Raw genomic sequence first — 27,596 nt, 5'->3', positions numbered from 1 at the left:
AGGAAACTTTCTGCTGATTACCACGTACCATCCTCCCTCGGCTTATGGATCCGTACTCCTCCATTTTAACTTGTGGGAAACAATGAAGGTAGCAAGTGCATAAAATGTACTCTGGGTGGGGGATTTCAATGTCCACTACCAAGGGTGCTCAGCAGCAGCACTACTGATTGAGCTGATCGGGTCCAAAAGGACATAGCTGCTCGACTGGGTCGAGGTAACCAACAAAAGGGAAAAATATACCTGTCCTCATCCATACCAATCTGCCAGCTGCAGACATGTGTCCATGACAATCCAGGTTTGTTCAATATATCATTACAGTAATATTTTGCTATAAATTCTGTGTCTTATGGTCATATAGTTCTTGTGGAGACGAAGTCCCACCTGAATATTGAGAATACCCTCCATCGGGTTATGTGGCACTATCGCCATACTAAATGGGACAGACTTCAAACAGATCTCCTTAGTGCAAATAGTTTGGATGGAGCAGATTTGTCAGGTGTGTCCAGGAGGAATTCCTGACTCAATATGTAGATAGAGGTAAAAACAATGACTGCAGATGCTGGAAACCAGATTCTGGATCAGTGGTGCTGGAAGAGCACAGCAATTCAGGCAGCATCCGAGGACAGGCAAAATCGACGTTTCGGGCAAAAGCCCTTCATCAGGAATAAAAGCAAGGTTCCTTCATCCTACTACCCCTTCCTTGCCTCAGTGGGACAAACCTACCCAGCAGCAAGTGCTTCCTAAACAACTTCCACATTTCTGCTGTGCATTGCCCTGAGAATGTCTGTTCCCAATTTATGCTCCACAGTTCCTGCCTAGTAGTATTGCAACTCCCCCTCCCCCAATTAAATACTTGCCCATACCATTTTTCATCAGGAATAAGGGCTTTTGCCCGAAACGTCGATTTTGCCTGTCCTCGGATGCTGCCTGAATTGCTGTGCTCTTCCAGCACCACTGATCCAGAATCAATATGTAGATAGACAGAATAAAGGGGAGGCCATATTGGATTTGGTGCTTGGTAATGAGCCAGGACAGATGTCAGATTTCTCAGTGGGAGAGCATTTCGGTGATAGTGATCACAACTCCATGACCTTTACTATAGTCATGGAGAGGGATACAAGCAAATGGTATGGGCAAGTATTTAATTGGGGGAGGGGGAGTTGCAATACTACTAGGCAGGAACTGTGGAGCATAAATTGGGAACAGACATTCTCAGGGCAATGCACAGCAGAAATGTGGAAGTTGTTTAGGAAGCACTTGCTGCTGGGTAGGTTTGTCCCACTGAGGCAAGGAAGGGGTAGTAGGATGAAGGAACCTTGGATTACAAGAGATGTAGAACATCTGGATGTAAGTTTGCTCACTGAGCTGGAGTTCTCAGATGTTTCGTCACCATACTAAGTAACATCATCCAGTGAAGTGCTGATGTTATGTCCTGCTTTCTACTTGTGTTTAGGTGGGACATCTAGTCAAGAAGAAGAAAGAAACTTACTTAAGATTGAGGAAGCAAGGATCAGACATGGCTCTCGAGGGTTACAAGGTAGCCAGGAAAGAACTGAAGAATGGATTTAGGAGAGCTAGAAGGCGGCATGAAAAAGCCTTGGTGGGTAGGATTAAGGAAAACCCCAAAAGCATTATACACTTATGTGAGGAACAAGAGGATGGCCAGAGTGAGGGTAGGGTCGATCAGGGATAATGTAGGGAACCTGTGCCTGGAGTCGGAGGAGGTAGGGGAAGTCCTTAATGAATACTTTGCTTCAGTATTCACTAGTGAGAAGGAATTTGTCATTTGTGAGGACAGTATGAAACAGGCTGATATGTTTGAATAGGTTGATGTTAGGAAGGAGATGTGCTAAAAACAATGCAAAACACAAGAGTAGATAAATCCCCTGGGTCAGACAGGATATAGCCAAAGTTTTTACAGGAAGTGAGAGAAGAGATTGCTGTGCCTTTGGCAATGATCTCTGTGTCCTCACTGTCCACTGGAATAGTGCCAGATGATTGGAGGGTGGCAAATGTTATTCCCTTGTTCAAGAAAGGGAATAGGGATAATCCTGGGAATTACAGACCATTCAATCTTACATCTATGGTGGGCAAAGTATTGGAGAGGATTCTAAGAGACAGGATTTATGATTATTTGGAAAACCATAGTTTGATTAAAGATCGTCAGCATGGCTTTGTGAGGGGCAGGTCATGCCTCACAAGCCTAATTGAATTCTTTGAGGATGTGACAAAACACGTTGATAAAGGTAGAGCAGTGGATATGGTGTATATGGATTTTAGCAAGGCATTTGATAAGGTTCCCTATGGAAGGCTCATTCAGAAAGTAAGAAGATGTAGGATGCAGGTAAATCTGGCTGTCTGGATACAGAATTGGCTGGCCCATAGAAGACAGAGGGTGGTAGTAGATGGAAAGTATTCAGCCTGGAACTTGGTGACCAGTGCTGCTTCGCAGGGATCTGTTCTGGGACCTCTGCTCTTTTATAATACTTGGATGAGGAAGAGGAATGGTGGGTTAGTAAGTTTGCTGATGACATGAAGGTTGGTACAGTTGTGGATAGTGTGGAGGGCTGTTGTAGGTTGTAATGGGACATTGACAGAATTCAGAGCTGGGCTGATAAGTGGCAGATGGAGTTCAACCTGGAAAAGTGTGAAGTGATTCACTTTGGAAGGTCGAATTTGAATACAGAATACAGGGTTAAAGGCAGGATTCTTGGCAGTATGGAGGAACAGAGGATTGGGATCTACATCCACAGATTCCTCAAAGTGGCCACCCAAGTTGATAGCGTTGTTAAGAAGGTGTATGGTGTTTTGGTTTTCATTAGCAGGGGGATTGAGTTTAAGAGCTGCGAGGTTATGCTGCAGCTCTATAGAGCCCTGGCTAGACTACACTTCGAATATTGTGTTCAGTTCTGGTTCGCCTCATTATCAGAAGGATGTGGAAACGTCATTGAGGGTGCAGAGCAGATTTACCAGGTTGCTACCTGGACTGGAGGGCATGTCTTCTGAAGAACGGTTGAGGGAACTAGGACTGTTCTCCTTGGAGCAAAGAAGGATGAGAGGTGACTTGATAGAGGTGTACAAGATGATGAGAGGCATAGTGGATAACCAGAGACTTTTTACCAGGGCAGAAATGGCTATCACAAGGGGCCATAATTTTAAGGGATTGGAGGAAGGTATAGGGGAGATGTCAGAGATACGTTCTTTACACAGAGGATGGTGGGTGTGTGGAATGCACTGCCAGTGGTGATAGAAGAGTCAGATATTTTAGGGACATTTAAGCAACTCCTGGATAGGTAAATGGAAGATAGTACAATGAAGGGTATGTAGGTTAGTCTGATCTTAAATTAGGATAAAAGGTTGGCACAACATCAAAGGCCAAAGGGCCTGTACTGTGCTGTACTGTTCTAATTTCTATGCTCTATTTCTACCTAGCAATTCAAGACTGGGCATCCATAAGACACAGTCTGGAACCTCATGGCCTGGCATATCCCCCACTCAAGCATTACCATCAAACCAGGGGATTAACCCTGGTTCAATGGAGAATGCAGGACGGCATGCCAGGAGCAGCACCAGGCAGACCTGAAAATGAGGTGTCAATCTGGTGAAGCTACTAAACAGGACTATAGAACATAGAACATTACAGTGCAGTACAGGCCCTTCGGCCCTTGATGTTGCGCCGACCTGTCATACCAATCTGAAGCCCATCTAACCTACACTCTTCTATGTACGTCCATAAGCTTGTCCAATGATGACTTAAATGTACTTAAAGTTGGCAAATCTACTACCGTTGCAGGCAAAGCATTCCATACCCTTACTACTCTCTGACTACTTGAATGCCAAACTGCATCGGCTGCAAGTGATAGACAGAGCTAAGCGATCCCACAACCAATAGATCTGATCTAATCTCTGCAGTCGGGCCACATCAAGTCCTGAATTATGGTGGACAATTAAACAACTTTGCTGGGTCCACTGCTTTTTATCATTTATATAAATGATTTGGATGTTGAAATAAGAGGTATGGTTAGTAAGTTTGCAGATGACGCCAAAATTGGAGGTGTATTGGACAGTGAAGAAGGTTACATCAGAGTACAACGGGATTTGATCAGATGGGCTAATGAGCCAAGGAGTGGCAGATGGAATTTAATTTAGATAAATGTGAGGTGCTGCATTTTGGAAAGGCAAATCAGGGCAGGACCTATACACTTAATGGTAAGGTCCTGGGGAGTGTTGCTGAACAAAGAGACCTCAAAGTGCAGGTTCATAGTTCCTTGAAAGTGGAGTTGCAGGTAGACAGGATGATGAAGACGGCATTTGGTATGCTTGCCTTTATTAGTAATGCATTGAGTAAAGGAGTTGGAAGGTCATGTTGCAGCTGTACAGGACATTGGTTAGACCACTTTTGGAATACTGCATGCAATTCTGGTTTCCCTGCTATAGGAAGGATGTTGTGAAACTTGAAAGGGTTCAGAAAAAATTTACAAGGATGTTCCCAAGGTTGGAGGGCTTGAGCTAAAGAGGGAAATTGAATAAGCCGGGGCTGTTTTCCCTGGAGTGTCAAAGGCTGAAGGGTGACCTTATAGAGGTTTATAAAATCATGATAGGGCGAATAGACAAAATCTGTGCCCTGGGGTGGGGGAGTCCAAAACTAGAGGGCATTGGTTTAGGGTGAGGGGAATGATTTAAAAGTGACCTCAGGGGCAACTGTATCAGACAGAGGATGGTACATGTACAGAGTGAACTGCCAGTTCTGGATGGGTATATGAATAGGAAGGGTTTGGAGGGATTTAGGCCAAGTGCTGGCAAATGGGACTAGATTTATTTAGGATATCTGGTTGGCATGGATGAGTTAGAGCGAAGGATCTGTTTCCGTGCTATATATCTCTATGACTCTATAAGTCACTGGAGGAAGAGGTTCTACAAATATCTCCATCCTCAATGATGGGAGAGCCCGGTACATCAGTGCAAAAGATAAGGCTGAAGCTTTCGCAACAATCTTCAGTCAGAAGTGCCTAGTGGATGATCCATCTCAGCTTCCTCCAGTGGTCCCTCGTATCACTGATACCTGTCTTCAGCCAATTTCATTCACTTCATGTGATATCAATAAATGGTTGGAGACACTGGATACAGCGACAACATTACTGAAAACTTATGCTCCAGAACTTGCCACTCCCCTAGCCAAGCTGTCCCAGTACAGTTGCACACTGGCATATATCCAACAGTGTGGAAAATTACTACATATGTCCTGTTCACAAAACCAGGACAAATCCAACCCAGCCAATTACCACCCCATCTGTCTACTCTTGATCATCATGGAAAGTGTCATCCACAGTGACACCTGCTCAGCAATAATCTGCTCAGTGACGCCCAGTTTGGGATTCCCCAGGGCCACTCAGCTCCTGACCTCATTACAGCCTGGGTTCAAACACGGACAAAAGAGTTGGATTCCATAAGGGAGGTGAATCTATGAAACTATGACGAGGAGATCCAACACAGGATTAGCTGTGGGAGTTCAGCCTTCTCGAAACTATGACAGAGAATGTTTAGTAGTTGAGACTTTGAACTCAACTAAAATCCTATGATATGAAACAGTTGTTGCCAGCACACTCCTGCACTGGGAGAGTGGTCGGGGCGAGTTGCCTCACATCCTTTAAAAAGTACCTGGATGAGCACTTGACATAATATTCAAGGCTGTGGGCCAAGTGCTGAGAAATGGGTTTGGTTTGAATGTCAGGCCTTTCTCATGTATGGGTGTAGACTTGATGGGCCAAAGGGCCTTTTCTGCTCAGTATGATTCTGTGAGAATTTGTTCCTTTTTGCCTGTGATTTCTGACCATCCAATTTCTGCAGGGCTGTTTGTGAATGAATGTATCTGTTTGCATTGAAATAGAATGGGGGTTACATTTACAGTGCAGTCATTAATAATCTGTTCTCTCCACTTACTAAAGGATAAATTTGTTTCAAATCAATATACTTTTTTGTTTATTGATGAAACCTGACATGTGTCATTTGTCCTAGACAGTATAGAAGTCAGGCAAGTTAACCATTTAGTGATTCAATTGGTTGTTTATGCCAGCAGTCGATTCCTTCTCTAATGAGCAAGCAGCCCTATGGTTCTCTGAGACTATAGTGACCTTAACTTTGCTTTGTACATTTGTGAAGATTCATGGAGTAATGGGGCTTGATTATCAGTGCTCTGCCCCTGTCAGTGTTGTGACAACACACATTGTTAATGGGCACACAAGATTTGGTATGGGATTTAATGATATACTGAGGTCAGTGGACATGGATGATGGCCAGGGAACTTTTCTAATGGTCTTGCCTGGCTGTGATAAGGGTATTGGTAGTAAATGGCTTGGATGGGGCAGGGAGCTGCCAACATATAACAAAGGGGTCTTGGATGGAGGTAGCAATTGGAAAGCATTTTCCAAGCTTGAAGAGTGACTACCCTGTGATATTCCCACTGAGCAGTGGGAAGGTGAGGCACTATGTCAATCCAAATTTTATTGAATTCAAACCCAGGCCTGAATGTGTTAGGCTGAGTTGAAATAGACTGTATTACTCAGACAGCAACGTTTTGGGTGTTGAAAGATGCTGCATTGTCACCACTGGCATGTCAAAGTGGTGCCAGAGGCTCATCAACACTGATCTCTATATGTCTGTGGAACTGGAGTGCCTTGATTATGATCTGTATCAACCACCCAGACAAAATCAGAGAGGTTACTATAGAATTTCACTAAGTAGACCAGTGGGCCAGTAATGTTTGTGTGAGTTATTGGATGTCGGTTTGAAACAATGGAAACACTTACATACACACAATGATTTATGAGCCTCATGCTTTGATTCAGACTTTACAGCTTTTCCATTCATTGTGTAAAGTTAAAAAAAAGTTATAACTCACTGGCCACTTGAAGAAAACTTGGCAAATTCTGTGAATAAATGACCCAATTTCAGTTTTATGCCATTCATTTGGACCTTTCACCTTTCCTGAAATTGATTCCATGGTAAAAGGGAATTTTCTACTCCAGGAGGTGGTGTGCTGGGAGATAGGGAGGGCAGCATGTCAGCAGTGTACCTAAATCCCACCTTCCCAATCCTACTGGAACTCAGCTCTGGGCGGGAAGGCTCACGGTAAACCTCATGCTCCACTGTCAACTGAGATCCTTGTGAGGCAGATTAAGGATCATTTAAAACTTCATCCCACTGTCCCACTGCCAGATAGAATCAGACCTGTCACCAGACCCTCCAATTGCTTATCATCACGTTGTAGAGAGGGGCTGGAGTCCCTCAGTCAAAGGCAGGGACTGATTTAGGGGCTGGAGAGTTCCTGATGGGAGCCAGCCAGCTGACCTGACGTCCAGCTATCTGACCCCAACTTTAGTCCAACATCGCGTACCTTTATCCTGGCTCCTCAGCAATTCCAGCACTTTGGGAAACTCTTCTGGGATACCGCTGAGCCCAATCAATGCCAGCCTCTGATTGGTGACCAACTCTCACTGTTTGGGGACTTCTGGGTCTTGATTCTAGGCCTGTGGTGCCCTGGCAATTGCCTGATTGACATCTGTATGAGGGAGCCTCCTCTGGAAGAGGCACTGGGGCTTTCACTGCCTCTCTAGCCAGCAATTGAAACCTCCATTAGCTCGAAGCCCATCCATTATGCCTCTGAGACAACTTTTATCCAGGTAGGTGCTATTCCTTGTTCTTTCCCTGTATCCCTGCAAAGTTTCCTTTTTGGAGTATTCACCAGGTTGCTTCTGAACTACCCCTCCTCTATGCCTCCAGAAAATCACACAATAGGACCAATTCTAAAGTCTCCAGGGTCACTAGTTTATTTTGTGGCATTTAATTTTGCATTTAAAGCAAGAAATACAAGATCTTCGAGTGTGAATGTAGCCATTCTTTGTGTTTGTTGGTGCAGAGTCAGATAATGTTCAATCGGAAATGTAAGAAGTGTTTCAATGGACCCAGACCGCACAGCCAATTGCAGAATACCCGTCTGGTGCTGATAAGTAGGCTGGATGTATTGGCAGAGCTCATGTCTACACCACTGCGGGCTTTCCAGGAAACAGTGCTCGAGACTCTCCTGACCATCATTGTGCACTGTCGCGATGTGCTGAGTGAGCTCATTGCCAAGAAGATCGTCAGAGAAGACGACTTTGAATGGATCAGGTATTAACTAACCTCAAATGACAGGTATTGTTTCTGTCAAATGTTTGGGGTGAGGGAAGGGAGACGTTTAAAATCTTTGACCCTATTTGTATGTGGCATTCAGATGAGATTTATTTAATTTTGATACCAGCTGGTGGGTTTCTGTAGCACCACAGCTAAATCCTGTGCACCCAGGGTACAGGCAGGACCAGAGAAAAAAATGCATTGACTGGTTAGCATCATCAGCTAAGGAACTTTACACAGGATCCGACTTACAATGGAGCTTGGGAGCTTGGGATGGTGGGGCTTACCCTGATAGGACTTACCCCTGGAGGTTTGTCAATGATTATCAACATATCCAGCCTCAATATGTTCATTCCTGAAGAAGGGCTTATGCCCGAAACGTCGATTCTTCTGTTCCCTGGATGCTGCCTGACCTGCTGCGCTGTTCCAGCAACACATTTTCAGCTCTGATCTCCAGCATCTGCAGCCCTCACTTTCTCCTCAATATGTTCAAACACCACCCTGGCACAGCGTCCACCCTGCTCTGCTCTCTGACCATTGGTTAGCCATTTTCACAGAGCTCCATTCCTAGCTTTCCTCCTATTTCTCTGATTTCTCTGTGTTTTCTTCTACTCTCACATTCTTGACATTGATCACCAGGTTTGTTCATCTCCATGGCATCCTATTCTTCCACAGTCATTGCAAAGTTAGAAACCTCTTTATCAACCCTTTCGATGACTCTTGACTATCAAATCTGGTCTGGAGGGAAGATCTTATGAGGAAAGGCTGAGAGACTTCAGTCTGTTCTCATTGGAAAGAAGAAGGCTAAGAGTGGATTTGATAGAGGCATACAAGATGATTAGATAGGGTAGACAGTGAAAGTCTTTTTCCTAGGATGATGACGTCAGTTTGTACAAGGGGGCATAACTACAAGTTGAGGGGTGATAGATTTAAGACAGATGTCAGAGGAAGGCTCTTTACTCAGAGAGTGGTAAGGGCATGGCCAATGTAATTAACTCAGCCACATTAGGGAGATTCAAACAATTCTTAGATAAGCATATGGATGATGATGGATAGTATAGGGGGATGGGTTTAGATTAATCCATAGATTGGCGCAACATCAAGGGCCAAAGGGCCTGTTCTGTGCTGTATTGTTCTATGCTCTATTCACAACAGACCATTCACAACCTGTCTTCAGTACAACAGATTGTACAAAGTTTAAAAACAGAAGCATTGTTAATAACAGCTGTATGGATTTCCTTTGATTGCTCCCACTGATGTCCTGGAGATTAATCTTTAATTACTGGCTACTCCAGGGTAATCCAGGGAGGATTTGTAGCTCAAATTCAGCTCTGGGCCCAGAGGTGAAGGTCAGGAACCCCACTGAGCCCACGTCTTAATGGAAGCTATTTCGATATCCACACTGCCTGGTGGTAAGCTTGTCAAAAATTTGGCAGAACTGCTCTCTGTACAACGTCTGACAGAAGAACATCACCAGAGAAAGGGATGTTTGATCTCTGCTGACCAGTCAAGTATTAGTTACTGCACCAGTCAAATTTCACAGCTTCAAAGTGATTCTGTAGGTGGATGAAGTTAATTTGTGTATTTTTTAGTATTTAGAGGATCAGATTCAAATTATAATTATAATGACTGATTTTGTTGTATTTTAATTTTATTACTGGAACACTTTCAAACATTTTATGTCAATCTCCCTGATGTTTTAGCAGTCGTAGTCCTCAATTCAGGTTACTCATGCTTTAGGTATGTTGGCACTTTCAGTAACGTTAAATTGAGGGAGCATTAACTATAGCCAGATAATATGTCTTTTCAATTCTTCCATGGTTTCGCAGTCAAAGCTAACATTGGTTTATTTTTCATGTTTTCCTGAATTCTCTGTGTATGGTGTATTTGGCAGTATGTGATATAATCACTACTTTATTACAACTATATAGTACAGTGTTTAATCCTCAGTCAGTTCCTGAAATGTACTGGTACACATTCTCTAATATTTACATGAGAATTAGAGAGAAGAAAACAAAGCACTGTGCACATGTCACCATCCAACTTGACTCTTTCTGCCCTTCTAATAGCTGTTTTCCTCCTGGCATGAGAGACAGGCAGCTTCAACTGGAGATGGAAGTGGGTGGTGAAATAACTTTAACAGAGGCCGGTATCCCATCACCAAGTCCCCCTTTCTTTACACATGGAGAGTCCTTGACACTGATCCAGCTACCTTAGAGCCAGCTCTCAGGGTGAACAAAACCTCTGACACTCCTGTTTATTTCTGTCAGCCAGGGCTTCCTGATTGGATCAGGGAACTCTTATTCTATGAGGAAACTCTGCCTGACCTCCATTCCAATCATGACAGGTGGAACTGATGTTCCTGTTGGTGCAGATGGGGAGATATCCTGAGCATTGAGCAGGCAGTGCAGAGGGTGTGTAAGGTTAGTGCAGTCAGGATTGGGGTGGGTAACTGTGAATGAGAGAAGATGTTGCAGGCATTAGGGAAAGTGATAGTGTATGAGCCTTGCTGGCAGGTAGGTTCCATAGCACAGACACAGCAAGTGTCTGGTATGAAAGGGAAGAGGGTAGCATTTATGCTGGTGGAGTAGTAAAGGTCATTGACCTTCTTCCTACAGTCTAGCTATTCCTCCAGATTGTACTAACCTGAGGACGATACTCAGACAAGTTCTGGTGTCATGGCCTTCATTGCTGGTCCTAGGAGAAGGGCACCCCACTGTGCGGCTGGACGTCCAGGTCCCTACCTGCAAGGCATGGTGTCAACTTGCCCTGTTTAGCATGTCTGGGGCTATTGTCAGGAACAATGTAGAGCAGCTACAGACTGACAGTGCATGCTCAGGGGCACAATGGGCATTTAAAGATGGCACTAGCACCGGGGATGTTGTTCAGTTTCTGCAGATATCTTGGCACTGGCAAATTATTTTGGTTACAGTACATGATTAAATGGGGCTAGAATCAGATGTGAGGAATGCCAGAGAGGCAGGAAAGGTTGTTAATGAGGTGAGTTTGGTGAGGCAAGGCCTCATGGTGAAAACCCTCCAAAAAATTCAATGCAACTCACACTTAAAACCCTGAGATTCAGCCTAGTCTGTTTCTGTGTAACCTGAGATGACATACAAAGGTAATCTGTCAGTCTCTACTTACCGTTATGAAATAAAATTGAGCAGAGTTTGGTATCCACACAGAACAGTACCTGCCAATCTGCTGATGTAGCTTTGTGTGTACTGGACATATTCTGAAAATGCATTGTGACAATTTGTGCAGGTTGGTCTTGGGGTCAATGTCATCCTATCAAAATGTTTTGTGTTTGAAACCCATGGAGTAGCACTGACAGAAAATCTGTATTTTAGGCAGCTGCGCTATGAGTGGAACATGCAGAACAACACTTGCTATGTGGTCCAGGGCAACAGCTCCTTCACCTATGGCTATGAGTATCTCGGCTGCTCGCGCCGATTAGTAATCACGCCACTCACTGACCGCTGCTGGCTAACTCTGACCGGAGCCCTGCACCTGAACCTTGGAGGCTCGCCTGCGGGACCAACAGGAACTGGCAAAACAGCAACTGTGAAAGACCTTGCCAAAGTAAGAGTCTAGTGTGATACAGCGATTAGAACGTTATCTTTCCCAAATCACTGACCCTTGAAATCCACCTCCAATTCCAATGCCTGCAATTTTAATGGAGGCTTTCACAAATTGAGACTAAACAGAGTGCATGAAAATCAATATTATGACCAATAAGTTAGTTTCTTTTCCAAATGTTAGACTAGTAAATTATGTCTGATTGAAACATAGAACATGTAGGAGCAAATTTGTAGCAAAATAAGGGTCAGAAGTCACCAGGTTATAGTCCAACAGGTTTATTTGAAATCACAAGCTTTCGGATCAGATGAAGTGAAGAGAAGCACGCAGGCCCAGAATTTAAAGGCAGAGAAATCAAAGACCTCTGGAGTGTGAGTGAAGTGTTGACAGGCAGAATAATAAGTCTCTGCAGGTGATCAAAAGTGTCCGACAGTGTGAGCTGAACAGAAAGTGAAAGGATGACCTACAATCCGATTAATTGAGGCGGAGAGATAATTACAAAAAATTTAACAAAATGTGGAGCTGGAGACAAACCAAGCGGCTGGAAGAGGATGATATGTAACCAAGGGTCTAACCAAAGTAACAAGTAATCCAAAACTGCTCTACCCTAATTCCGGTAGAGCGATCATAACAATGATTTGGAGATGAAGGAGCGTCGCTCCGAAAGCTAGTGTGCTTGCAATTAAACCCGTTGGATTATAACCTGGTGTTGTGTGATTTTTAACAATGATCATAACAAGTTATCAAGATGATGGCGTCAAAACAGGACATTAAGGAAGAGTTGACAGATACAGAACAGTGTGGTGAGGTTATATGTAAGGCATCTCCACACCATAGGAAAGTAGGAATAGGCCATTCAGATCCTCAAGGCTGTTCTACCATTTAATGGGATCATGGATGATCTGTGGCTTAACTCCATATTCCTGCCTTTGAACAGTATCCCTTTACATCTTTACTTAATGAATACAGACTGGGATAATGTTAGTGTAAGGAGCTGTGAAGGAAAAGTATTCTTAAAGTATTTTCAGGAGAATTTCCTCCAGCACTGTGTTTGCAGCCCAAAGAGAAAGGAAATACTGCTAGGCCCTGGTTCGCCTGACTGAGATGAGCCAAGTAGATCAAATGACAATGTGGAGTATGTGGGGGGGAAGCGATTACTGTATCATAAGATTCAGGGTAACTATGAAAAGGGGTAATGAATAGTCCAGAGTAAGAATAATTCGTATGGAAAGCAATCTTCAATGGGTAAAGAATAGATGTGGGTTGAATAAATTAGAGTCAAAAACTGGCAGGAAAAGAAGTTGTGGAACATGTAAAGAAGAGATGGTTCAGCCACAGTTAAAGTATATTCCCTTCAACAGGAGGCATAAGGCAAATATGTCCAGAGGCCTAGTTGACAAAGAAGGTAGGAATTATGATTAAAAAGAAAACATGGACTTGTGGCAGATGTCAGGCAGAACATACAATTGAGAAACAGGCTAAATGTAGATGCTCTGAGGAAACAGGTAAGAGAAGCAAAGAGGAAATGTCAAAAGAGACTGACAACTAACACAAAAGGGAATTCCAAAGTCTACTATTGCCATGTAAATAATAAGAGGATGTAGAAGGAAGAGTGGAGCTGACCAGAGAACAGAACAGGGAATTTACTCATGGAGGAATGAATAGTTTGCATCTGTCTTTACCATGGATGGAGATGCTAACCAGGCTCTTGTGAAACAGGAGGGAATTCAGACACAAGAAGCCTGTTAACTGTCAATCATCATTAACTGTCTCATCCTCCATGGCATCGCCTGTAAATAATTATGGTCCACGAGTAAAACAGATGGCACTCTCCTTTCAAGCTGTAAGCAAATTGGTTTTCCCCTTGACTTGAGATTCTTGCAAATGGTCCTGTTGAGTGCAAAATGAAAAGCCTCAATCCAAAAGCATTTTTTCAGCAATAGTCAAGTTCTGTAATTCCAAATGACTATTCAATAAAGGTGAAAGTACATGTGGAGAGACATTGTTAATAAAGCAGACGGTAACCTAGACTTCATCAGCAGGAGTATCGAATGCAAGGGCAAGGAGGTTATTTTGAACTCATGTAAGACATTGGTTTAGCCTCAGAGGGAATATTGTGCCCAGTTTTGAGTGCCTCACTTTAGAAAAGATGTGAACGCGCTGGAGAGAGTACAGAAAAAATGTGAAAGAATGGTTCCTGGGTTGAGGTTCGGTTAGGGAGAAAAATTGGAGAAGCCGGGACTGCTCCCCTTGAAGAAGGAAAAGGTGAGAGAAGATCTGATTGTAATATTCAAAATCATTTGGACGGCCTTTTTCCTGCAGCATATGCTAAGGGTCTGGAATGCCTGTTTGAGAGTGTGGTCGAGGCAGGTTTAATTAAGGCATTCAAAAGAAGTGTTTGTGCAAGTTTACAGGAAGATGGAAGAACAATGACCCTCAATGAAATGCTCATTTGAGAGTTGGTGCAAACATGATGAACTGAATGATTTTCATCTAAAAGATGCTCTAGAAATGCAAGTTATTATTGTTATCACCATATGAATCTTCTTTCTTAGAAACGTATCTCATTATCCCTTGTTATCATTTATTCTGTCCATTCAATATCCTTCCCTGCTGACACTTAATTACCCTCAGGGAGAATATATTCTCCCGTTCCCGTTCCTCTGCCTCACTCCATCTTTTTCTGTTGCTGTCTCCCCACAATAGATGATGTAAATTGTTTCCCTTCAGAGTCCCAAACGTTTACTTGAATCACATCACTTTATGTCAGAAGCTGGTGACAGTAACTATTGTCAGTAACTGCAACATTACCTAATTGGCTTGGCAAGACTATGACTGGCTTTCCTCATTAATTAGCGGCATGTTTTATTCAATGAGCAAATGGGTTCGCTCAGTCTGAGAGAAGCTGAGACACAATGGTGCTGCCTGAGTCTGTTGTACAACTAACACCATGAGACGCGGACAGCAATACTGACACAGTGGTTCATTGAGTCGAAAGCTAATGCCATTGGTTCTCACATGGTGTGTAACAAGACAGGAATAGACACCTTGAGTTAAACTGGGGATGGTTATTGTATTCTGTTTGCTCTGATTTTGAGCCACAAACACCACCATCAAAAGCAGATAGAATGCTGATAACACTTTTAAAGGGATCCAGGGAAAGAAGCTGCTCCCCTTCTCAACCTCCAGTTAGGAACATAGAAACAGGAGGAGGTCATTCAGCCCCTTCAGCCTGTTCCACTATTCAACAAAATGGTGGCTGACGTGTGGCCTAACTCCATATACCCACCTTTGGCCCACACCCCTTCATACCTTTACTTCAGGAGAGTTTAATCTCAATGAGAAACCAATGAACTGTGGATGTTGGAAGTCAGAAACAAAAACAAAAACTCAGCAGGTCTGGCAGCATCTGTGGAAACAAAGCAGAGTTAACATTTCAGGTCCAGTGACCCCTTCTCCAGAACTTAATCCATTCAGAATTTAATCAATCTCTGATTTAAAATTAACAAGTGATCCAGCATCAACAGCTGAAGAGAGTTCCAAACCGCTCCTACCCTTGGAGTGTAAAAGTGCTCCCTAACGTATCTCCTGAATGGTCTGGCCCCACTTTTTAGACTAGACTCCCTAGTTCTATAATCTTGTGGATATGTATCTTTCCATTGTGTGGCACGGTGGCTCAGTGGTTAGTACTGCTACTTCATAGTGCCAGGGTTCGATTCCAGCCTTGGGCTGTGTGGAGTTTGCACATTCTCCCCATGTCTGCGAGAGTTTCCTCCCACAGTCCAAAAATGTGCAGGTTAGGTGAATTGGCCATGCTAAATTGCCCATAGTATTCAGAGGTGTGTAGGTTAGGTGGATTAGTCAGGGAAATGTAGAGTAATAGGTTAGGGGAATGGGTCTGGGAGGATACTCTTCAGAGGGTTGGTGTAGACTTGTTGGGCCAAATGGCCTGTTTCCACATCGTAACGATTCTATGAATTTCAATGAAAACAAATTCCTGTCTTTTCTTATTAATATCTTGAAGATCTCTATCAGATCACCCTTAACCCTTTTAAATTCTGGAGAAGACAGGCCTAATTTGCATAATCTCTTCTCATAACTACACCCTTGAAGACCAGGGATCAAATTGTCAAGTCCCCTGGCCCATCCAGGTAGCCTATTTCTTTATTCATGGCTGTGGGTTTTGCTGCCTGGGCCAGCATTTATTACTCATTCCTAATTGCCCTTGAAAAGGTGATGATGAGCTGCTTTTAATGTACCCCTGCAGCTGATGGTTGGGGCTGGGGATGAAGGCACCCACGGTGTTGTAAGGAGGGAATTCCACAATTCTGACCCAATATCAATGTAGGATCATTCCAAATCAGGATGGCGAGTGATTTGGAGGGAAACATGCATGTGATGGTGTCCTCCTGTGTACCTGCTGCTTTTGTCCTTCTCTGTGGTACAGCTAGGGATATAGCAGGATAGAATGAGACTTAGTGAATGAATGAATTGTTTCATTTTTGTGTATATCACAGTGAGATAAACAGTAAAATACATTGAAAAGCTTTTCCACTGTCACTATGATCTGGCCCCATTTTGAATAGTTTAAGAATAAGAAAAGAAATTAGAAAGATATAGCATAGAGTCCATCAGCCCATCATCAAGCGCATCTCAATGACACCTGTACTCACCACCTCACCCCTCTCTACATCGGGCCCAACCAACGGTGAAGTCACCATCCACCACCGCTGAGGTGGTTCCCCTCCACAGCCACCTCCTCACTGCTGCCTGTGCCTGGCCCACCAACACCAGTTTGATGATGAAGCTTTTAAGCGGGAAAGCGTCTGTAAGTCTTAAAGCTTGTCATGAGTTCTCCAAATAACTGAACTTCTTTGTCCCCAGTTCCATTCTAATAAGTCTCCCCTGCGTGTTCTCTAAAGACTTGATACAATCTAGAAATGGTCACAGAAGTCCAACTGAGGGCAACTCAGTGATTTATTTGTAAAGGTTGTTATGACCAATCTCCAAGTGGGGTTTCCTAATTTGTTACAGTTCAAACCGCTGTTCAGCTGCCAGGTGGGGAAGGATGAACAAAGTCTCCACCCCAGGTTCATCTCAAGGGATAATTTTATTCTGTGCACTTATTGTGTGGTCACCTTTCTGGCACATCCAAATTAACTTGGGTTTTAAAAGGGACCAAAGCCTTTCTTGATATATCGGGAGGAGTGAGCTTATTATTGAATGGGGGAGTAAATAGTAATGTAACACTCATACCCACAGTGTAGAAATGAGGCAAATCCAAAAATAGAAACAATTAATAAAAAACAATCAGTCTCTGAATGGTTTGTGAAAAGCAGATAATTAAAAGTTGAGGCAGTTGCAGTCGGCTTTACCAGTGGCACTGACATTGGCAGATGACCAGTCTGTTTCAAAATTCTTGGCACTAAGGGTTTTGTTCCTCATTCCTTTTGGCAGTGGCAGACCGGCTGCACTCAGAGTGAGAGAGAGTTTGTTTTCCCCTTTTATTCACCTGTAATGCAAGGGTGTTCTATGAACCGTGACCTTAACAGCATTCCAATCTATAAACTAGGATGTCAGGCCACGAATACACACAGACCAGGGCTGAAGCACTTCTAACACTTGTCTCTATATGTTCTTGAAAGGGGTGAGGGGAAATATAAATAGGCCTCTTGGTTGGACTGATGCTTCTTTAATTATTGTGTTCACAGTCTGAGATACTCCCAAAAGATTACAATTTCAGTTTATTGTGCATTTTCCCTTTTTGGAGCTTTTTTAAGGCTTCATCAGGTGTGATATACCAGACTCTGTATCTACAGCTGCTGAGTTTTCATCTCCAGTCAATGATTGGATGTGTGTGCTTTCTTAAAAAAAGTCTTGTGTGTAGTAATTAACATTCAGTGTGTTTTGTAATCAAAACTGTGTGTGTCCATTGGTGATCTGTGTTAGGATTCATGGTCATTATAGCCAACGTTATGGCAGGAGCAATTTGACACTGAAATATTGTTTGGTTTTTCAGGCTCTGGGAAAGCACTGTGTTGTCTTCAACTGCTCTGAAAGTCTGGATTACAAGGTAAACATACTGTCCTGCATAGATTTTATCAGTGAAGTAATCAACCTCTCCTGGAATCAGAGTTAATTGGCCCTGATGAACCTCAGAAGTCTAACTTGACCAAAGGTGGCACAACAACCTGGTGTACCATAGTCCCCAGGAAGCCTTGGATGTGTTGGTGATTCATTATACCTTTCTGACTCAGTCTCCCTACTCTCAACTGGCTGTTCACATTGCTGTAATTGGAAATGAAGAGTGTCATCTGAGTGTCCCTTCCCAGGAAGTAGCAGATGGGTCAGTGTGAAGTGAGCTTTGCTCTGTATCTAACAATGTGCTGTCTCTGTCCTGGAAGAGTTTGATGGAGAGTATAGAAGGAGCTTTACTCTGTATCTAATCATTGCTGTACCTGCCCTGGGAGTGTAGAGAGAAATTTACTGTCCATCTAACCCCTTGCTGTACTTGTGCTGAGAGTGTAGGATGGAGAAAAATGTAGAGGAAGCTTTACTTTGTATCGTACCATGTGCTGACTGCTATAGATCAGACCAAGCCCTCTCAAAAAATGTGAAGAAGATAACCTAGACACTAACTTTTTCTTATTTTAAAGGCAAGTTTCAGGCTGTTTTCCAGATGCAATTTGTTTGGACAAACTTCTATGCTTGAAGCAAAACACACTTTATTCTTAAATTGCAGTTAAAATACAAACAAGAAAGAAGAGTTGGAATAGTTTAACTCTATTGGAATACTAAACAGAATAATAGAATAAAACATAAAACATTGAACATTACAGCGCAGTACAGGCCCTTCGGCTCGTGATGTTGCGCCGACCTGTGGAACCAATCTGAAGCTCATCTATCCTACACTATTCCATTTTCATCCCTGTGTTTATCCAATGACCATTTAAATGCCCTTAAAGTTGGCAAGTCTACTACTGTTGCAGGCAGGGCGTTCCATGCCCCTACTACTCTATTTAGCAACTAAATACTTAGCTTCTAAACAGCAACTGTTCCATTTAGTAACATACCATAAACACACCCTTAGCAAAGGCAAATTCAGTAAAACAGATTGTCTCATGTGTAGTTCTCGCAGCAGAAGAGAACTCAAACTTTTAGCTGTAACAGAGAGAAATAACAATGTTCACATCCAGCTTCAAGACCCTAACAACTACTGAAAGTTAAACTAAAATCCTGATTCTGTGGGAGCTTGACCCTACCCACTCATGCAGGTTCTGATGTTCCAAGGTTAACAAAAAGACCCTAAGGCCTCACGTGTTTCCTTATTGGTTTGGAACAGATCGCTCAATACCTGTATCTCAACCTTATCATAAAAATACCAGGATAAATAGATCTTTTAAAGCCATAGTATCATCACAGAGTCTGTCCTGAGATTTTTTGACTGGGACATTATTGAAGAAGCTTTACTCTGTATCTAACATCATGCTGTACCTGTCCTGGGAATGTGTGACAGGGACAGTGTTGATTGAACTTTACTCTGTATCTAACAATGTACTGTACCTGTCCAGGAATGTTTGATAGGGAGAATGTAGTGTGAACTTGCAGTTTGAAAGAGCTTTCCTGTAAAAGGGTAGAGAGGGCTTTACTTCTAAAATGTTCTTTATTTGCTGAACTGTGACATTTCTTACATTCATTGAGGTAACCTTTTTCCCCTGAGTGTGAAAATCTGAAACATCTGTGAGAGATGATGCAACTGAAAGCCCCACAGTGTATTTACCAACAGCTGAAGAAGTTATTGGATTGTGAACACAGGACTGAGTGTTGTACTGGAGACATCGGCCTCATAGGTGGCCGGGAATCTGGGACACCCTACGTCCATCCCTTTTAGGGCACCCATTACAATTCTATAGCAGTAAGGTCATTGCTATGTGCCAGGACAATTACTGTCCTTTTCAGTCTGAAGATCCCAACTCCATGAGCCATTGGCCAGTCAGGAACATGGCAATGATCCCAGTGTTGCTCACAGATGCTGTCAGACCTGCTGCGTTTCTGCAATATTCTTTGTGTTTCGTTCGCACAACATGGGGTTGAGTTTAATGGGGCTAATGAGGCACTGCTTGAAGACATCAGGTCGGAAGAGAAATCATTTGTGGGGCCAGTTTTTGTTTTAATCATTCAGGGACAGCCGTTACAGTCATAATTAAGCATATTTTAATTAAGCTTTTTATTACTGTCTTAAGATTTAAATTTTTATTAGCTCCTAAGGTGGTATTTGAGCTCCAGGATCAGTTAGCACAGTTTGCTGGATGACTGATTTGTGACACAGAGTGTTACCAACAGCACAAGTTCAATTCCTTGTCACTCTCAATCTTGCTCTTCATCTCAGGTTAAACTCAACACCAGTCAGCTCTCTGTAATAAGAATGTGGTACTATGGTGACTTTACTATTTGACCCCATGTTGCCTGGGATTTGGGACTGCAAGATCAGGGAGATTACCATGGTCCAACATATACTCTGTTCTTTCAGTGAGGGTGAAGGGAGGTGTCTGTGGACTACAGGGTGCCTGATCAGGAATATCCCCAACCCCCGATGCTGCAGGAACACTGCCCATAACTCAACTAGCAGTGATGGCAGGAAGAGGGAATTATTTGGCCACTCATGAGTCTCACGTGGAATCCAACAGGGATACTGTCCTCAGCCTTTTCTGAATAAAATTGGGTGGAGTTTGAAAGGCAGTGGGAAAGCCACTCCCCTCACCTTCCTACCCTCCCTCCCAATATTATACCCCTCTCCTATGTCTTGCTACCTGCTCCCATGGGCTCCATTATACTCAGTGATTAATTTTTTTTTGAAATGTGGGAATTATTCTTTGGGAATCAGAAATGATCAGATTCATGCAGCATGTGATTAAATGATAACTAATGATTAATGTTTAGCTGCTGCTCAGGCGTCCTTGAAATAAAGCCCCAATTTCTGAACTCTTTAAAGATCATATTGAGATACTGCTTGGTGGGTCAGTGAGCTTATAACATCACCTCTGAATGTTTGCATTTGTTAATAACCAGGTAAAAAAATATATTTATTAACATCATAGATCTCAGCAAATGCTGGGGGTAATGCTGAGGAATCAGATATTTACATTCCTGCCTTCAGTAGCACCTATCGCCTTGCCTCCTTTGTTTTAGAATTAGAATTAGGGTTTATTGCCACATGTACAGGGATACAGGAGTACAGTGAATACTGTCCAGCGCCATCCTGGGTACAAAGGTACCTAAGTACAAAATCTTAGGTGTAAAGTGGACAATAAAGATATAAAGCTCAAAGTTTAGCATTGTAGTCCTTCTTAGGCGCTTAGCTGTGGGTCTGGATCCCGGTTCTTCCACCCCAACACTGAGACCGTCACCAGCACGAGCCCGTTCCACTGCACCGCCACCGCAGATCCCTGCCACCATTCTTCCGCACCATCTTGCCTCTACCAATGACGTCACTGCCACAGGACCGCACTGGGCCCAGCTTGGCAATACAACCACCACTGAAACTGCCAGGTGAACACAGAGACAGGAACAAAAAGTAAAAGCAGGCCCGCGCTGCCTCAACATGTCGCTACCCATATTGTCTGTAAATGTGGTTCTCCAGTCAGAGCCTGATGGATCCAAAGAGCTTGCCAGGATTTTGAGAGGTGTCTCATAGTTATATCTCAGAGCTGACAGCAATCATAGAGTCATAGTCATACAGCACAGGAACAGTTGTTTTGGTCCAACAAGTCCATGCTGAACATAATCCCAAACTAAACTAGTTCCACCTGCCAGCTACTGTCCCATATCCCTCCACATTTTTCCCATTCGTGTATCCATCCAAATGTCTTTTAAACATTGTAATTGTATCTGCATCCAGCACTTCCTCAGAAGTGCTGGATGCACCACCCTCTGTGGAAAAAAATTATTTTTTTTTAAATCTCTCTTGTCTCATCTTAAAAATGAAACTCCCCATCTTAGGGAAAAGACAGCTACCACTAACTTTATCCATACCCCTCACTATTTTATAAATTTCTGTCAGGTCACCTCTCAACCTCCTACATTCCAGTGAAAAAAGTTGCAGCCTGTCCAGCCTTTCTTTATAGTTCCATACCCGGCAACATCCTGTTAAATCTCTTCTGAACCCCCTCCAGCTTGACAATATCCTTCCCGAAATGGACGCAGTACTCCAGAAGAAGCCTCACTAATGTCCTGTACAACCTCAACATGACTTCCCAACTCCTATACTCAAAGGACTGAGCAATGAAGGCAAGTGTGCCAAACGCCTTTTTAACCATCCTGACGATAACTATACCGCCCCATGCACTCCACAAACACAAGGTTCTGTGCACTCAAAAGGGAATGCCATCTTGGATGGTCCTGAGACTCTGGGCTTTAGTTGTCACTGAATCAGGAGCTGCCAGGACAGCAGAGGGCAGGAAGACCCCGCTGCTGAATTGGAGTTACCTGTACAGGTCACAAACCATTGACTCCTGAAAACTCGCTGAACCCTCCTCTTTGGTGACACATATAACTGCTGCTACTCCAGCCTGTAGAACTATTCCCTATCCTCTAAACTCCTGTAGGCAATGAGATATCCAAAGGAACAGGAAGGAGCCATTCAGCCCCTCCAAATGTATTCTGTTCATTCAAGGTGTTTGTTCTGAGCAGGTTGAGCTGCTTCTAACCAATGGATCCCAAGAATGTTCAGTGTGCACAGATAAAATTAGGATTAGATGGAGAATAAAACACGCAGATAATAAAGAGAACAAAAAGATGGCAAGAAACAAATATAAATATCAAAATAAGGCATAGTCTACAAACTTCTCGTTCCAAGTAACATTCGCACCAAATAAGTGCCAGGTAATGAGTATCTCCAACAAGAGAGAATCTTATTGAATGGCAGAGCAGGCTTGAAGGGCTAGATGGCCTACTCCTGCTCCTGTTTCTTATGTCCTTATGTTCAACCATCGCCCCTCAACATTTAACGGCATTCCCTTTCTCCACTATTGACATCCTTGGGTTCACCATTGATTAGAATCTGAGCCATGTAAGTAGGAAAATCGACGTTTCGGGAAAAAACGCTTCATCAGGAACCATCCTTTTGCCCGAAACGTTGATTTTCCTGCTCCTCGAATGCTGCCTAACCTGCTGTGCTTTTCCAGCACCACTCTAATCTAGACTCTGATCTCCAGCATCTGCAGTCCTCACTTTCGCCTAACCATGTAAGTACACTACTTAGGTCAGAGGCTATGAATTCTGTGATATATAACTCACCTCCTGACTCCTCAAAGTGTGTCTACAGACTATAAGGCACAAGTCAGGAGTGTGATGGAATTCTCCTCACTCCCTTGATGAATGCAACTCCAACAACACTCAAGAAGCTTGACACCACCCACTTTTATCTTGGTATATTCATTCATGGGATGTTGGTGTCAGTGGCTAGGCCAGCACTTATTGGCAATCCCTAATTGCCCAGAATGCAGTTAAGAGTCAACCACATTGCTGTAGGTCTGTTGTCAGGTGGAGGCCAGACCAGGTAAGGATGGCAGATTTCCTTCCATGAAGGACATTAATGAACCGAAAACTTGGATGGTACCCCATCCAACATTTTCAACATTCACTTCCCTTGCCATTAATACATGGTGGCAGCAGTGACTGCCATCAGCAAGGTGAACTGCAATAAATCAGTAAGGCTCCTTAGACAGCAGCTCCCAAACCCATGAGCACTTCCATCCACTAGGAAAAGGGCAGCAGAGGCAGAACACCACAACTGGCAAATTCCCCTCCAAGGCACTCACCATCCTGACTTGGAAATATATCGCTGTTCCTTTAGTACCTCTGGGTCAAAATCCTGGAACTCTCTCCTTAGCAACGTTGTGTATGTTCCTACACACAAAGAACTTCAGTGTTCAAGAAGGCAGCTCACCACCACCTTTTCCAGGGCAGTTAGGGATGGGTAACAAATGCTGGGCAAGTCAGTGCAGTTGATACCTCATAAATGAATAAAAAAACGTACTGAAGAGTTTTTGGTGAAGAACTTGGGTACAGGTGCACTGTGATAAAGACATTACAGGAGATGCTTTCAGGAGAGGTGCACATTCCTGGGTGCAAGCTCACTGCTTCCCCTCTGAGCAGCCTGAGCAGCAAATACAATGCTTGTGTTCTTTTACCAGTGCCCCTTCCTACAGTGGGCACATTCGGTGCGTGGGAGCAGCAGGAAATCAATCGAAAGCTTTTGTGGGAAGTAGCAGGTGTGAATTTGCAGTGGGTGGATTCTCTCACAAGTCCCCAGGACGTCAGTGGAACAGCTGCAGAGCTCTTGGCAATGCATGCGTTTCAATGTTCTTTCCGACACATGGTTTAGAGAATTCCCTGTAGTTTTAGCATCCTATACAGTCAGTCAGAAACTTTTATTTGTTTTGCTGAAAGGACATTATATGGGATGGGTTAGACACAGCTAAAGCCACAGAAAATGAATCCATCAAAAAGGTACTGACATCCTTCAGCAAGATAAACCAAATATCTGTCTGCACTTCTTTTCACAAACTTCCAACCCTCTGTGTGGGAAAAGCAATTAATGAGCCAACCAACTTCAGTTGTGAAACTGCAATAGTTTGCACTGCTGCTTCTGCTTGTGTTCAGCTACGTCAATGAGACTGAAATGCTGATGTTGTAAATGTTAAAAAAGGAATCCTTGTCCCACTTCTGTGGCTCCTGTTCACTGTGGCTCCTTGTCATGCTCTCCTAGTGCCTGATAGTTTCTCAGCCTTATATTTTCCAAACTGTGTTACGTTAATCAGGTTTTAATGGACTTACAATTTGGAAGAAAGTGAGATTATTCCCAGTTTGGAGTCTGTCAGTGTTACTGCTGCCTTTCCAATGAAAGAGTTTTAAATTTGTGTCATCCCAACCCAACCCAATATCTCTGGGTCTGCTGTTATTGTGCATGTCTATTAGTGTCATAGAATCCCTACAGTGTGGAAACACGCCCTTCAGCCCAAACTGACCCTCTGAAGAGCAACCCACCCAGACCATTTCCCTATCCTATATTTACCCCTGACTAATACACCTAACCTACACATCCCTGAACATTATGAGCAATTTAGAGTGGCCAATTCCTCTAGCCTGCATATCATTGAATTGTGGGAGGAAACCACACAGACACAGGGAGAATGTGCAAACTCCATGCCCAAGGTTGGAAATGAACCCAGGTCCCTGGTGCTGTGAGGCAGCAGCGCTAACCACTGAGTCACCCTATCTGATCAGTCTCTCTGCAAAACCTGTGCACCCTTATTCTTTATACTTCAGTTTCTCTGTAGAATTATAGAATTTTACAATACAGAAGAAGGCCAATCAGTCCACTGTCTGTACCAGCTCCTGCAGGAGCTACCCAGACGGTTCCACTCTCCAGCCCTATCTCCCAGCCCCCTAACTTCATCACTTTCAAATATATTTCCAGCTCTCTTTTGAAACCTTGCATGGAACCTGCCTCCACCACTCTCCCAGGCAGCACTTCCAAATCCCAACAATTATCTGAGTAAAAAAAGTTTCTCCTCATTTTACTCCAAGTACCTCTGCTGACAATTTTGAAATTGTGACTTGCAGTTACTGACATACCAAGTAGTTTAAACAGAATATCCTCTTTATTCTTGTCAATATTGTTCATAATCTTGAACACCTCAATGAGGTCACCTTTTAATTTTCTCTGCTTCAAGGAGAATAAGCCCAATTTCTCTGATCTTCCCTTGTGTCTAAAATTCTCCCATTCCTGGTATCATTCTCGTAAATCTCCTTTGCATTCTTACCAGGGCTTTAACATCATTCCTTAAATAAGGTACCCAGAACTGAACACAATACACCAAATGTAGTCTGACCAATGATTTGCAGAGCAGTAGCATCACCTCCTTGCTTTTATATTCAATGCCTCTATTTATAAACCCAATGATCCTATAGGCCTTTTTAACAACTGTTTCAGCTTGCCTGGCCACCTTCAGCGAATCATAAAATTAAACCCTATGATCCCTCTATTCCTATACTCCCCACAAAGTTATACCATTGACCCTGTATAGTCTCTCTATGTTTCTTCTACCAAAGTTTAATAAAACATTTTCCTGCATTGAATTTCATCTGCAAGGTGTCTGTCCATCCTCATAATTCACTGTTTTCCCTAATCTGCAAATTTAGAGATTTTGCCCTCAACACCCATCTCCAAATCATTTATATAAATCTGAAAACAGCAAGGATCCCAACAAATTTCCCTGGGGAACACTACTTTCAATTCGTCTCCAGTCTGAGAAATTCCATCCAAATCGACCAGGCAAACCCACCTTCACTGCAGCAGCCATGGGACAATGCTAGGATTGCCTCCATCAATGCAGAAACCACCAGGAAGCCAAAACCACCTCCAACACTGCCATCACAAACCAGCACTGCTGGGCTCACACACCATCACCATAACCAATCTGTTCAACAAGAGGTAAGTTAAATAAAAGAGAAAGAAAGAAAATAAACTGAGACAAGAAAAGAAAAGAAAAGGTAAAGAAGTGAGAAGAAAAGCAGATAGACTGGATGAGTCCTGGGGTCAGAATCCCTACCCCCACCGCCATCTTAGCAGTGGTCTCCTTCTGTGCCGTAACTATTCTGTGGTTCTGAATCCCTCATGTCAAGATCATTAGCAGCATCTCAATCCTCATGAGAGTCAAAAGCAGATCCTTTTTTAAGTGTGACTAGAGGTTTAATGTCACTGGACTATTCATCCAGAATGCCAGTTAAGTGACTTGGGGACATATCACAAAAGTGTATGTAAAGTCTGAGTAATAGCGACCAAGGCAACTATGATTATTTTTAAAATTCATCTGGTTCAGGAAGGAAACTGTCATCTTTACCTAGTCTGGCCTAAACATTATTCCAGACCCACAGCAATGTGGCTGACTCTTAACTGCCCTGTGATGAGGGTAAGCCACTCAATTCTAGGGGAGTACCAAAATGAGGAATGGCTTTGCCACTGATGCCAACATCCCTAGTTAGTCTCCAGTGTTAGCAAAATCCAGAACAATTCCCCAGTGTTATCCAGCACGACACTCAGTTCAAGGGCAGTCAGGGGTAGCAACAACTGTTGGTCTTTCCAGAGATGACAAAGTCGAGAGAGAAAGAGCTCTGTATCGAGGCTGAAACATGTGGTCAGGCTCTGGGACCAAAAGGCAGCCACTGCCCTTGGGACTAAAGCTCACCATTCACTGCATTCTTCTTTCATTCATCGATTAAATAACTTCACTAGTCTGCTTTCATACTCCGTTTGCTGAACATGCCTGTCAGACTTGTTTTCTTGCCATAGCTGTCAACACATTGCATGGCTCGGAACATAATCCCAACCTGATCTCCAGGTTAGAATAAACGTACGCAGCATAACCAAGCAGATCAGTTATTGGCACGGAGCTTCATTTCTCACATTTGGAAGCAGCAAAGCTGTCACTCTGATCATTCACAGCTGTGGTGTACAGCCAGCCACTGCCATTGACTTAATTAAAATCTCATTCCAGCAAAGGTAAGCACATACTGCTGCACAGATGCGGCCCTCAGAAGGTAGCCCTGCTGTCATTAACTTTGACCTCCTCTTTATATTTCGCCTCCCCTTGTTCCCACCTCCTCTCTGTACAGATGATGGGGAAATTGTTCTCTGGAATGGCTCAGTCTGGAGCATGGTTCTGCTTTGATGAGTTTAATCGGATTGACCTGGAAGTGCTGTCTGTGACCGCCTCACAAATCCTCACCATTAAGGCAGCCAAAGACAGTGAAGCTATGAGGTGAGCACATCAAATTCAGCTAAA

General features: G+C 43.4%; 1 protein-coding gene across 1 annotated transcript in view; it reads left to right on the top strand.

Moving 5' to 3' along the window:
* LOC122540190 (dynein axonemal heavy chain 6-like) overlaps positions 1-27,596 on the top strand; it is a 472,579-nt gene that overhangs the window by 222,719 nt on the left and 222,264 nt on the right. The window contains exons 26-29 of the mRNA XM_043675544.1: positions 7,916-8,166; positions 11,520-11,751; positions 17,768-17,821; positions 27,427-27,572. Coding sequence (XP_043531479.1) covers positions 7,916-8,166; positions 11,520-11,751; positions 17,768-17,821; positions 27,427-27,572 — 683 coding nt within the window. The remainder of the gene's footprint in view (positions 1-7,915; positions 8,167-11,519; positions 11,752-17,767; positions 17,822-27,426; positions 27,573-27,596) is intronic.

The sequence above is a fragment of the Chiloscyllium plagiosum genome, chromosome 3 (genome assembly GCF_004010195.1).
Source record: "Chiloscyllium plagiosum isolate BGI_BamShark_2017 chromosome 3, ASM401019v2, whole genome shotgun sequence".
NCBI lineage: Eukaryota > Metazoa > Chordata > Chondrichthyes > Orectolobiformes > Hemiscylliidae > Chiloscyllium > Chiloscyllium plagiosum.
This window is presented reverse-complemented; position numbering and strand designations above follow the sequence as displayed.